At 39.5% G+C, this 14,336-nt stretch overlaps 2 protein-coding genes across 2 annotated transcripts; both read right to left on the bottom strand.

The window, feature by feature from the left end:
• Positions 1 to 3,996: 3,996 nt before the first annotated feature.
• Positions 3,997 to 5,063, bottom strand: LOC124358961 (ATP-dependent DNA helicase pif1-like). Its single transcript, XM_046811249.1, has one exon. It carries the CDS (start codon positions 5,036 to 5,038, stop codon positions 4,055 to 4,057), a length of 984 nt encoding a protein of 327 aa, XP_046667205.1. The 5' UTR covers positions 5,039 to 5,063; the 3' UTR covers positions 3,997 to 4,054.
• LOC124360944 lies at positions 5,053 to 6,511 on the bottom strand. The gene is made up of 2 exons (XM_046814980.1): positions 5,120 to 6,511; positions 5,053 to 5,058 (listed from the first exon to the last, which is right to left on the bottom strand). Exons 1-2 carry the CDS (start codon positions 6,509 to 6,511, stop codon positions 5,053 to 5,055), a joined length of 1,398 nt encoding a protein of 465 aa, XP_046670936.1.
• Positions 6,512 to 14,336: the final 7,825 nt, after the last annotated feature.

Genomic DNA, 14,336 nt, shown 5'->3' with positions numbered 1-14,336 from the left:
TTAACTTCGGGTAATTGGTAGAAATCTGTAAAAAACACTTTAAAAGGAATCTTTATGAGAGATACGTTACTTGAAAAAATTAAAAATTGGAATGTGGAATTGTGAATTTAAACTCGATTGTGGGAATTGGAACGCATTACATTTGCTATTATAAAAATGTTAAGAATGCATATTATTTTGGTTCGTATCGAAGAATTGAGGACAACCCACCGACAGAATTGATCAAAATTTTGAAAAAATCAAACGTTTATTATAATGATTCTCAAATTCAAGACTATAAAGATACCCCAATTTGTGGTCATTTATGTGTTTTTCTTTTGAATGAGTTGACTGATGGTAGTGACATGCTACTAAATCCTAACCTATCTTAAAAAAATAACGAAACATAAAATATATACAAATAGCAACATGGCACCGCAGAGAGCGTCCATGTGTCCTAAGTGAATTGCGATTAAAATTCACTGCACAACTCTGGTGCGATGACACCGGCGAAGGGTGGGAAGTAGATGTCATCCACTTACTAGAAATTGGTTGGCCAAAGTGTAGATGGGATGGTCACAATTAGGGAAGAGACACAATAGGGTATTAACGTATTCATGGCCGGCATAACCACTATTTACATTACTTACAAACTAATATGTACATAAAAAAGAGATCATATTATCTGATATCATAAAAAATTTTAACATGCATTGTGTTTGCTATGTAAATAAAATCAAGTAAAAAGTTAAATTTAATCTCGTTAATGTCATCCGAACTCAACTAAACTTGCTACGTGTGTACTGTGTCCTAAACAATATATGTAGATTGACCGAAATCTTCAATTTGGAATTTTGATTTGAAAACAGTGTGGTTGACATCCAATAGTAAAGTGAAATGGGAAGCGAAATGAAAAAAAAACCCAAATTTCATATTACTTAATTTGGATTGTTTGTGACAGGACAACACGTGTCAGTATTTACTATGTATTAATGGAAATTTAAAAATTTTGAATTTTGATGTATGTCGATAGAATGTTCTTCAGGCATTTAGGAAATTGTACGGGGAGTTTGTGTGAAAGAATCAAGATTCTGTTAAATAACACATTGAGCATATACATGTATATATAAAAATAAATAAATACTGGGTGCTTCAAAAAAATGTATACACACTTTGAACTATCGTAGTTTTCCTGCTCTACAAGGCTAATGTTATATTTCTTCGCCAGGTGGCAGCATAATCGTCCCTTTATGTTATATTGTTAGTTGGAATTTGTAATATCAACATGGCGGACGTACGTTTGAGTTTTGAAGAACGTAAGCAGGTTATTAAGTGGTACTGGAAGTTTGAGAATGTAAATGAAGTTTAAAGACAGTGGAGAAGGGAATATGATACAGAACCACCTTCAAGATTAACAATTACACGCATACGAGACAAATTCGAAGTTAATGGAACAGTGTGTGTTGTGCATAAAGGTCATTCAGGTCGACCTCGAACAGCTACAAGTGATGAGTCTTCAACAGCAGTCTTGGAACTGTTTCAACGCTCTCCTAACAAATCTAGCAAGTGGTAGCAGCGTGCTACGCATTCTGAAGAGAGGCAAGTATCGTGTTTACATTCCAAGGCTGGTGTAACAGCTAAGTGACGACGATCCAGATCAAAGGTTGCAATTTTGTGAATGGATTCAGGAGATGGTGATACGTGAACCGGTATTTATGGGTAGCATCATTTGGTCGGATGAAGCCCAATTCAAACTTAATGGAACTGTCAATAGGCACAATTGTGTTTACTGGGCTGAAAACAATCCTCACATTATAATTGAAACAGCTGTAAATTTGCCTGGTGTGAATGTGTGGTGCGGTTTGTTTCAAGGGGACTCATTGGACCTTTTCGATTTGAAGGTACTGTAACTGGTATTAATTACCTAAAAATGCTTGCTGATTCCATATTTCCTGCCATTCGTGCATTATACGGTAATTATAATTTTTATTTTCAACAAAATGGTGCCCCGCCGCACTATCACAGGGATGTACGAGCTTACCTGGATCAAAATTTGCAGGATAGGACGCAGGGGGCCAATCGAGTTTCCAGCACGCTCTCCAGACCTTACACCACTGGATTTCTTCTTATGGGCACAGTAAAAGATGAGGTGTACAAACGTAAACTACGTAATCTAGACATTCTTTGGAATGAGATTCAAGCTGTGTGTAGAGAAATCTCATTGGACGTTTTGATACGATGTACAGAATCAGTGGTGACTCGTACTCGGAATTGTGTTGATGCTGCAGGTCACCAATTTGAACAGTATTAACATTTGTTATTTACGTTTCATTTAAATTGGACTTTAAGCTTTCTAATTTACTGAAATTTTACTTTGTAGAACGGTAAATAAATTTTCTATGGAAGTTCAAAGTGTGTATACATTTTTTTGAAGCACCCAGTATATATATATATATATATATATATATATATATCATGTATATTGCTTTGTATAAATATAATTCATGTATTTTTTTTTTTTTTTTTTGAGGGAGAGGCAGGAAAATGCAATTACGCACACAGGTGGCCAGCCTGTAGTGTGGGACTCCCCTAAAACCGGGTTTACCCACTAAAAGACCTCGTCTACTCGGGTTTCTTTTCCAGGAGGATGCCCCGGACGAACTGTGACAAACAATCCCAGTTCCCCTCATCCTCCATTATCTTTTCGCAGACCGTATCCACCGAAAAAACCCCGAGTTTTCTTGTGGCCTCCAGGCGGGGCCTTTCCCAACGCGGACAGCGGAAGAAGGTGTGTTCCGCGTCGTTGGGAACGCCCGGGCAGTAGATGCAATCCGGTGAATCGGTCTTGCCCATCCGGTTCAGGTACAACTTGAAATAGCCGTGACCCGTCAGGAACTGCGTGAGGTAGTAATCCACCTCGCCATGCCGCCTTTCGACCCATGGTTGAACCTGCTCGATGAGTCGCGCAGTCCATCGTCCTCGGGTTTCGTGCACCCAGCTGTGTTGCCACTGCTGGAAGGTTCGGGCACGCTCTTCGGATCTTGCTGCGTCCTTGCCGATCTCGCCTTGTCTCTGATAAATCGCCTTCCTCTCCCCTGCCAAGAGCTTGACAGGGATGACTCCGGCAACCGCCAGGACGGCAGGCTCGGATACTGTCCGATAGGGGGAACACACCCGGAGCGCAGCTTGACGCTGAACCCGGGCGAGTCGCAACCTATAACATTCCTTGGTAAGAGCGTCTGCCCACACCTCTGCCCCATAAAGGAGTACGGACTGGACTGCGGACATCAATAACCGTCTTTTGCTGGACCGAGGACCCCCAACATTGGCCATCAGCTTACTAAGATAAGAGACCACCTTAGCAGCCTTGTCCGCCGAACGGAAGATCTGGTCTCTCCAGCTTAACTTATTGTCCACCTATAATTCATGTATATAGGAATATAACAACTGAAAATAATAAAAAAGTGTGTGTATATCATTGTGTAATAATAAATTGCAGTATAAAATATAAATTTGTATATACACAGAATTATATGCCATGCAATACATCTTGACAAATAATTGTATAACACTGTATACAATAAAAAAATGATAATAATAAATATATGTGTATAACTTGTATACACGTCAAGTAATACAAAAATATAAAAAATGGTAATAGTAATATATGTGTATAAGTTGTATACACATTCAGTAATAGAAAAATATGCAGTGTATAAAATTGCATACAAATATAAAAATGGTAATAATATATGTGTATAAGTTGTATACACGTCAAGTTATAGTAAATAAAAATGCAGTTTATAACACTGCATACAAATATAAAAGATGCTAATAATAAATATCTGTGTATAAGTTGTATACACATTCAATAATAAAAAATAAAAATACATTGTATAACATTGTATACAAATATAATAAAGAATCTTGACTCTTTCTGTGTATAATGTAAAATATATGTGTGTGTGTACACTGGGGGGAAGACATTAAACAATGGAATGGTGCCACATGATTTAGAAAAATTACAATTTCCTATATGACTGGCAAACTAATTTTGAATAATTTTGCTGATCAATCAGTCACTGTCCGAGTCATCAGCGACAGGACGTAAAAATGTCCTGCTAATGCCGGAAGTGCCTGGTTGATCGTGACGAGAAACATTCTCACTGTCGTTGTGTACAACAGTGATGAACGTGTTCTCGTCTTCAATGATTTGGATGAACTCCTGAGCCAATTGTTCATTGTCATCACCCGCCATCTCAACGTCTTCAGGCACATTGTCGTGGGATTCATGGACAGGACAGACTGGACCGGTAGTTGGTGGTGAGTTTTGTGCGTGACGTGGGATTAGATTTTGATGTTCTTCTTCCCCACTGTTTTGCATGTCTTCATCATGGTTGTCGTTTCGATCTACAATGGACGCATACACGACGTTGCGTGTAAAAGTACGCCCATCGTTGAAACCAAACGTCCCCTGTTTTGGACCGTCACGCACATAGACTAATACATCGGCCCATTTCCTAACCCTCGAAAACGCCACGTACAATTGACCGTGCGCGAAGCATGGTGTGTCGAGACAAATACCAATTTTATTGAAAGTTTGCCCTTGGCTTTTGTTGATTGTCATTGCGTACCCGAGTTTGACTGGGAATTGCAACCGAGTGAGGGGCCGCGGTAGCATTTCCGTCTCGCAGATGAATCTTACACGCGGTAGGAGTGATTGCTCACCCCTGTGCTTTCCACTCAAAATCTCGACGTCTATTGTGTGGTCGTGGAGTTGTACAACTTTCAGTCTAGTTCCATTGCACATGCCTGCTTGTAAATCTACATTCCTTAAAAGCATTACCACGGCTCCCTTTTTCAATGTCAGTCTGTGCGGTGGTAGACCGGGAGCTTCAATTGAATTCAAAAGTTCAATTGGTGGTTCGAAATTGTCATTGGGATCAAGTGTGTAGCTGTCACAACTAAGATATTCTCTCTCTTCTACTGTAATTTTTCTCAATATATGAGCGTTTATCTCGTTAGCGGACACATTTGTAGGACATAGTATTGCTGTCATGGACGTATCTTGGTCTAGCTCTTCACCAAACACATTGTCAATTAGCTCGCCTTTTGTTTCCACCACACACTCTGACGGTACTTCAATTAAATCGTCGACGCCATTTATCATGGGGCGGGGCTCAAGAATTCGCAGTGTACCGTTTCCCAGAGTACTGAGCCATTGTCCAAATTGCACTTGATCCTGTTCGAGTCGCATGTTGATTCTTAATTTGAACTTTTTCATACTATTCCAGAGGTAGCTGCACTTAATACTGGACTGTACCACTTGGGTGCGGTGACCACGTCGAATGACGGGTAGAACCTGTCGAAAGTCACCGCCCAACAGTACAATCTTTCCACCCATTGGTCTGTTTGGCTCCCGCATCAGGTCTCTCAAGAATTTGTCAATTGCGTATAAAGCCAGTTTGGGTGACATTGGTGCCTCGTCCCAAACAATCAGCGAAGAGTTCATTATTCGTCGAGACTTTGAGTGATGCACTGGCCACCCTGCCACCGTACTATCTGTCAAATTCAAGGGCAATTTAAACGCCTTGTGTACGGTGGTGCCGTTTTCCAGCAGGGTGGAAGCCATTCCTGTCCAAGCAACTGCAATTGCATCCTTGTTCATGGCAATAATGTTGGTCAACAACGCATTGTATAGGTAAGTTTTTCCACTACCTCCTGGTCCATCAACGTAGAACATTGTCGTTTCTACATGGTCGCCTCTCTCGACCTTCTGAATTGTGTCCATTACTTCGTCATATACAATTCTTTGTTGTACATTCAATGTGTTGACATCAATGACGTGTACATCTTGTTCCATCAATTCTCCCGGTTCTTCTGGCTCATCGGCAACATTCTCGTCTGGCAGTGGCAAACCAAATTCAGTCAAGGTCTTGTCGTTTCTATGCAGGTGGTCAGCAATAGATCTCAGGCATGCATTTATCGCCTGTACTCTGTTCATACGCCTCCTCAAATAATCATCAATCATGGCGCCTCTGAACGTTTCCCACAGTTCGGGTATTTCAGTGATTTGCTCCTCTGTGGCAATACAACATATCAGTGCAAACATTTTTCTTAGTCTGCCTGCAGTACACCATTCCGACATTTCTCTCAGTGACCTTCTGTACTCATTTGCGTCTTCTGTCAGCCCCATTTCTTTGCAAGCCTCAAAGTATGTTGCAAACACTGTTCCGTGGACATCTCTTATACTTTGAAAAGACAATGCACCTCTCACGTGGTGCAACAACATTCTGAGATGATACAATTCCACGTCAGTAGGAGTCACTTCCATCAATTGACCAATCATCTTTGAGATTTGCCTTCTTTTTTCCCACACTGCCTCTCTGTTGTTCCACGTGTAGTGTTCAGGAATCTCAACATATGTGAATTGCCGGGCTTCCACGTCTGTGTTGTTCAATATGAACCACGCCATCAATTTGGTTAGCTTATCAACTGCAGCTGCAACGTCCTCATCAGTGAAACCGTACATCGCCGCTCGCACACCCACAGCAAACCATCAGGGAAGCGCGCGCCCATGGTGGCGAACGGGATGCCACGAGTAAATGACAACACTCTACCAACAGAATTTAGTTTTTTGGGCGTCTAATGCGCCGTACTTGTTCGTGCAAAGTGTACAAAATTTTTTTCTCAGATTTCTCACCAATGCAATTCAAAATGACGGCAGCAAGTTCATGCTTGCCGTGCATGTTCATGTGCAAGCCATGACATGTAAAAAAGTCTCTTTTGAAATGTGAAATGTCTATAAAATTGGCAGACTTGATGTTTTTTAATGTAGAATTCAGGCTTGCACGTGCACGATGCACGGCAGGCAAAACACAATCTCTCCTCCTAGGCAAGTTGATAATACTAACATTGTTCAATTTAGACAGTTTAATCAACTTGCCTATTGCATCAAAAAAGTCATGATTTATAAAACCTTTATCATCGATGTCATTCGTCCCAGCCATGACTACCACTTCATCATAATTTTCTTGATAGAGAAGGGCGTTTTCAGCTATATAGTTCATAGTGCCGTTGGGGGACACAATTGCCGTCACTGCATAATCACTGGACCTCTCCAGGAGATGGTGGAGCTCCCTCCCATGGCTGTCCGTGACCAACAGCACACGCTTTGTCACAACCTTGTATGAAGGTTTCCACTTCCCCATCTAAATAACAGAATTGTTTTAAGTATACGTACATTCATCCTTCCATAATAAAAAATATTAGTTGTCTGAAATCATTTCGTAAATATAGGTAACACACTTGAATTCATTTATTACAAAGAAATACTTTTATTTCAACTTACGTTGGGAAGTGGAACACGTAACGAAAAGGGAGAGAACACTCACTGGAAAGGCCAGTGGTGACAATGACGTTGCTGTAAATGAAATTGTCAAAGTTTAACAAAAAGTGCAGCATTATCACATGAAACAATGTATTTGATACAATTAGCACAATGCTTGAAATTCATTTAAAAATTAAGATTATGATGAACTTGAATGTAAAAAAAAGAACACCGTGGTCAGTATACTCAGGTTCATTTACTAAGACAAAACATAGGCCTATCCAGTCAATATATGTATATATATATATATATATACTATAAATAAAAAAAAATAAAAAAAATATAAAGTGCCTGCAGTAGTATATACCTCAAACAATCCTTGTCAGGTGCACCTGCATACAAAAAACTAGAAAAGCCATAATTTGAAACAAGAAATGCCAATTCCACCCGGTATCCTTCGGCTAAGGGCGGGCTCCTAATGAAATCCAAGAAATAACTAAATAATATCTAAAACTAACTTAAAATTAAATAACAAAATATAAACTATATAAATGGCAACAATAACAATAACAAATAAATAAAGAATATGAGCAGGGTATCACAGATGTTGACTAGAAGAAATGTCCATCATGGTGGCCGTCCTTCAGCAGAGCGCAAAAGCGAAGGTTCTCTGCGACCACGCATGATGGAGAGATGACAGGAGGAAATCAACTCATCTCTTGGACCCTGAAACCAGGTTTCAGCCTAGTACCCTTTTAAAGTTAATAATAATTAATAAATAGTTGCCAAACAATATAGATTTTAATAAAAGTAAAGTTGCCAAAAGTTATCTATCAAGAATTTTAAGTTAAGTTAAATTACCAAAATTTCAAAATATCACAGACCAATCAATTACTGATAAAAATTAAAATAAACCTTAATATAGAAGCTGGTAACATTAGAAAACAATAAATAAACAAGATATTCCATTTAAAAGACTAAAACAATAAGTTATAAAGAAATTTATTTGAGGTATACGCAGTAGCCTACCATACGTAACAATTTGGTTAAAACATTTTTAAAACAGGCATTTATTGACAGAATTGGCTCAAAATTGGTGAAAAGCAGGGGAAGGGCATCCTGCACTTAAAATAAAATTCCCAACTCAAAACAACAACCCCAAAGAAAGTTAGTATGAAAATCCCCTCTGTCACAGAACAAAAATTTAAGCGTTTTACTCTTGGTAAAAAAAAAATTTAATTATTAGAAAAAAAAACTGATGGCCAAAAGTAGCAGCCTATTAACAGGAAGCTAAATTTAAAAGTTGATGGCAGAAGGCCTTAAATTAACCAAGTAGGCTATAAGGGGAGTAATGGGCTAAAAGACCCGAAGAACGTTACATCTCTCAGAAAGGCTTAAAAATTTAGTAAAATGAACCTTCAGCAGTCTCTCTGGGTTTGTTTACAAAAACTACATAACAAGTGACACATTACAAACAATATTGGCTGCAGAATAAAAAATGAACTGTAACATATAGCCTAGGACTGGTCCTCACTGAGAGACAGAAAATTAATTTAAGCCGAAAAGAAAGGGTGAAAACTGATAAAAGTGTAAGAGAATTAATTTGAAAGCCAAATTAAAAATTTAGTTAACAGCCAGAAGTACTAAAATTTAATAAAAAGCAAAACTACAATTTGGAAAACCATGTGCTCTTAACCTTCACAGTTTGAAAAATAAAAATAATCACTAAAATTTAAAAGAAAGCAAAACTTACTCATCAGTGAGGGGCCGTAAACTTAGCCGCACATGTCAGAAGGAAAACAGCTCAGCAAAACTAACAAAACACTTAATTAAACAAAATATTAAACTGGAGCTACTCCTAACTTGTACACCACGGCTCGGAGTCTTGACGCCACTCTACCGGAAAGGCCAAACGCCTTCAAATGGTCAGTGGCCTCTGCAGCCAATAAACCACACACACATACACTATATAAAACACACATGAGCCGGGGAGATATAGGTATTGAACCGGCTCATCAGGGAGGTCGTCATCAAACAGAATGGCTTGTTCATTTTCCAAATGAACCGGCAAAGTCATTACCGAATGTGATCTGTCTGCGAGAGGAAATGTCATAAGTCGGTACGCGGCTTCCGTTGAACTGACGTAACGACAGTCCAAATAATTTTGAATTTCGTCCCAGTCAAGTGTTTGTTGGCCATTGTCACTGGCTTGAATTGTGATACAGTCTGCGCCCTTGTGTACATACTTGTAGAGGTACTTCATGCTCGAGAGTGTGGCGCAGACTTCGAAATTGATGTGGCACATGTATTTTTTTGCAAAGTACCGGTTGTATGGCACAATTCTTCGGTTGTCGATTACCGTTTCCTCGACGACTGCTGTTCGGCCCGTCACGTCGCCTGCGATAAACAGGTCTCCTGACGTGATCAATTATGGTCTCATCATTGAACGACATCGGATAGCCTTTGGAGCACTTACCGTCTCGCATACAGGGGGCGACGGGATTGTTGGCTCCACAGGGTCTGTGAACATAGTGTTCAGCTATGATGTCGTACAGTGATGGGTCCATGTCACGGTCGGGGAACTCGGCACAGACAATGTCATCTACATTGTCCATCGTGATTTTGTCTTCTGGTCTCATTGTGATCAAAACGTGGGCATGTGGAAGCCCCCTTTTTTGGAATTCGATTACGTAGGTGTACGTTTGTGTAACACCTAGCACCTGTCTTTTGTTCAAGTCGTCGAGGAATTGTGTGAATTTTGATTTGAACACGCGACAGACCAAGTCAGGTCGGTGTTCAAAGCGTTGGTGATGTTCCAGATTCTCTTGAATTTCGGGCCAATTGGGATTTGTTGTGAAAGTAATGAAGAGATCTGGTTTCCCGTAACGTGCCACAATCGCCATGGCCTCGCGGTACCTGGCCTGCATATAACGCGGCGATCCTACAGTCATGGCTGGGAGCACTACCAATTTTCCAACCCGAGCTCCCAACGCACGCGCTCTTTCTTCCAGGTACCTACGAAGACCACGATAATTTTCCACTCTCAGTGATCGCTGGTTCTGCCGAATGAACCAAAGTTGATTTGCCTCGACTTTGCACCATGCGTCAACAATGTACTGTTGAAACAACTTTCCTCCGTTGTGCAGGATGGAGAAGCCATTCCTGACGGCCAATCGCCACGAGTAAAATTGTCTCAAAGTCACTGTTCTGTTTGTCTGTCTGTGTGGTACACCCGTTCTGTATCCGTATTCCCCGTTGGGAAATAGGAGAGGGTACACCATTGGATCGGCAAGGCTGTTCAGATTCTTGATCTGATTTCTGCGGTCACTCCCCTGCGGGTAGACAACCAAATCTACATCTCTGGGCGGCTCTTCACCTGTGTAAACTGCAGCGTTATCACTTCTGCAGGCAGGCAAATTGAACCGTCTCAGATCGTTACCAATGCGTTCCTTGAAGATGACGTGCACATCATGAACTCTGACCTCGTCCGGTACGTCTGTCAAAACCTCAGAGATGAACCGATAGGCTCTGCAGAGTTGATTGACACGTCTCAGCATGGTCTCAATTGTTCGGATCGTGGCTTCCCTTACGCGATCTCCAATAAGGGCGTTTCTTTCTTGGCAAGCCTCCTCAGTGTCTATGAAATAGAGCTGATTCAGCTTGTGTAAAGGGGCCATCCGAACCGGAACCGGTTCCGTGTAATGATACACTTGGCCCGAGATGCAGAAACACCAATGACCCTGGCCGACATTTCTGTCAACAGGCGATTGTGCTTTGAATGACGCCATTGCAAAATTTGAATTGACCGTTCTGATGTTTCTGCGAAACTCTACGTCCGCCGCGTCTTCTCCGGTCAGAAAAACACGTAGTTCTTCTGGGCACGGGCCAAGTGCAGGAATTTCAACCTTACCCAAATTGCAACATTGCATGTACAGTCCTTGCCGATTACAGGATTCTTCAGCAAAATATTTGGCGTCACACATACGACAACGTACCTGAAAACGTCCCAATGAACTGGTCGGAACATTTTAATTTAATTTCGGCCTCATTATTTGGCCGCTCGTTAACGGCAATTCGTACGTCACGAACGGCCAAATAGTTGCCAATTTCTTCTGTCGACAATCTACGTAGCAGGACCCTACAATCGGGCAACTCTACGCGTCGATTTTGAGGCATCATGTTAATTTAAATTAATTACAATTATAAATGGAAAAAGTAATTGGAATTTAAAACCGTAGAAAATGACAATCAATCACTAAATCCACGAGTAAATGACAACACTCTACCAACAGAATTTAGTTTTTTGGGCGTCTAATGCGCCGTACTTGTTCGTGCAAAGTGTACAAAATTTTTTTCTCAGATTTCTCACCAATGCAATTCAAAATGACGGCAGCAAGTTCATGCTTGCCGTGCATGTTCATGTGCAAGCCATGACATGTAAAAAAGTCTCTTTTGAAATGTGAAATGTCTATAAAATTGGCAGACTTGATGTTTTTTAATGTAGAATTCAGGCTTGCACGTGCACGATGCACGGCAGGCAAAACACAATCTCTCCTCCTAGGCAAGTTGATAATACTAACATTGTTCAATTTAGACAGTTTAATCAACTTGCCTATTGCATCAAAAAAGTCATGATTTATAAAACCTTTATCATCGATGTCATTCGTCCCAGCCATGACTACCACTTCATCATAATTTTCTTGATAGAGAAGGGCGTTTTCAGCTATATAGTTCATAGTGCCGTTGGGGGACACAATTGCCGTCACTGCATAATCACTGGACCTCTCCAGGAGATGGTGGAGCTCCCTCCCATGGCTGTCCGTGACCAACAGCACACGCTTTGTCACAACCTTGTATGAAGGTTTCCACTTCCCCATCTAAATAACAGAATTGTTTTAAGTATACGTACATTCATCCTTCCATAATAAAAAATATTAGTTGTCTGAAATCATTTCGTAAATATAGGTAACACACTTGAATTCATTTATTACAAAGAAATACTTTTATTTCAACTTACGTTGGGAAGTGGAACACGTAACGAAAAGGGAGAGAACACTCACTGGAAAGGCCAGTGGTGACAATGACGTTGCTGTAAATGAAATTGTCAAAGTTTAACAAAAAGTGCAGCATTATCACATGAAACAATGTATTTGATACAATTAGCACAATGCTTGAAATTCATTTAAAAATTAAGATTATGATGAACTTGAATGTAAAAAAAAGAACACCGTGGTCAGTATACTCAGGTTCATTTACTAAGACAAAACATAGGCCTATCCAGTCAATATATGTATATATATATATATATACTATAAATAAAAAAATAAAAAAATATAAAGTGCCTGCAGTAGTATATACCTCAAACAATCCTTGTCAGGTGCACCTGCATACAAAAAACTAGAAAAGCCATAATTTGAAACAAGAAATGCCAATTCCACCCGGTATCCTTCGGCTAAGGGCGGGCTCCTAATGAAATCCAAGAAATAACTAAATAATATCTAAAACTAACTTAAAATTAAATAACAAAATATAAACTATATAAATGGCAACAATAACAATAACAAATAAATAAAGAATATGAGCAGGGTATCACAGATGTTGACTAGAAGAAATGTCCATCATGGTGGCCGTCCTTCAGCAGAGCGCAAAAGCGAAGGTTCTCTGCGACCACGCATGATGGAGAGATGACAGGAGGAAATCAACTCATCTCTTGGACCCTGAAACCAGGTTTCAGCCTAGTACCCTTTTAAAGTTAATAATAATTAATAAATAGTTGCCAAACAATATAGATTTTAATAAAAGTAAAGTTGCCAAAAGTTATCTATCAAGAATTTTAAGTTAAGTTAAATTACCAAAATTTCAAAATATCACAGACCAATCAATTACTGATAAAAATTAAAATAAACCTTAATATAGAAGCTGGTAACATTAGAAAACAATAAATAAACAAGATATTCCATTTAAAAGACTAAAACAATAAGTTATAAAGAAATTTATTTGAGGTATACGCAGTAGCCTACCATACGTAACAATTTGGTTAAAACATTTTTAAAACAGGCATTTATTGACAGAATTGGCTCAAAATTGGTGAAAAGCAGGGGAAGGGCATCCTGCACTTAAAATAAAATTCCCAACTCAAAACAACAACCCCAAAGAAAGTTAGTATGAAAATCCCCTCTGTCACAGAACAAAAATTTAAGCGTTTTACTCTTGGTAAAAAAAAAATTTAATTATTAGAAAAAAAAACTGATGGCCAAAAGTAGCAGCCTATTAACAGGAAGCTAAATTTAAAAGTTGATGGCAGAAGGCCTTAAATTAACCAAGTAGGCTATAAGGGGAGTAATGGGCTAAAAGACCCGAAGAACGTTACATCTCTCAGAAAGGCTTAAAAATTTAGTAAAATGAACCTTCAGCAGTCTCTCTGGGTTTGTTTACAAAAACTACATAACAAGTGACACATTACAAACAATATTGGCTGCAGAATAAAAAATGAACTGTAACATATAGCCTAGGACTGGTCCTCACTGAGAGACAGAAAATTAATTTAAGCCGAAAAGAAAGGGTGAAAACTGATAAAAGTGTAAGAGAATTAATTTGAAAGCCAAATTAAAAATTTAGTTAACAGCCAGAAGTACTAAAATTTAATAAAAAGCAAAACTACAATTTGGAAAACCATGTGCTCTTAACCTTCACAGTTTGAAAAATAAAAATAATCACTAAAATTTAAAAGAAAGCAAAACTTACTCATCAGTGAGGGGCCGTAAACTTAGCCGCACATGTCAGAAGGAAAACAGCTCAGCAAAACTAACAAAACACTTAATTAAACAAAATATTAAACTGGAGCTACTCCTAACTTGTACACCACGGCTCGGAGTCTTGACGCCACTCTACCGGAAAGGCCAAACGCCTTCAAATGGTCAGTGGCCTCTGCAGCCAATAAACCACACACACATACACTATATAAAACACACATGAGCCGGGGAGATATAGGTATTGAACCGGCTCATCAGGGAGGTCGTCATCAAAC

Source organism: Homalodisca vitripennis, chromosome 4, assembly GCF_021130785.1.
Source record: "Homalodisca vitripennis isolate AUS2020 chromosome 4, UT_GWSS_2.1, whole genome shotgun sequence".
Taxonomy (NCBI): domain Eukaryota; kingdom Metazoa; phylum Arthropoda; class Insecta; order Hemiptera; family Cicadellidae; genus Homalodisca; species Homalodisca vitripennis.
The sequence above is the reverse complement of the archived record's forward strand: the minus strand, read 5'-3'. Positions and strand labels throughout refer to the sequence as shown.

Bases quoted from the DNA above. Each gene is read 5' to 3' on its own strand.
- LOC124358961 (XM_046811249.1), bottom strand. From the start codon at position 5,038: ATGACAGCAATACTATGTCCTACAAATGTGTCCGCTAACGAGATAAAC.
- LOC124360944 (XM_046814980.1), bottom strand. From the start codon at position 6,511: ATGTACGGTTTCACTGATGAGGACGTTGCAGCTGCAGTTGATAAGCTA.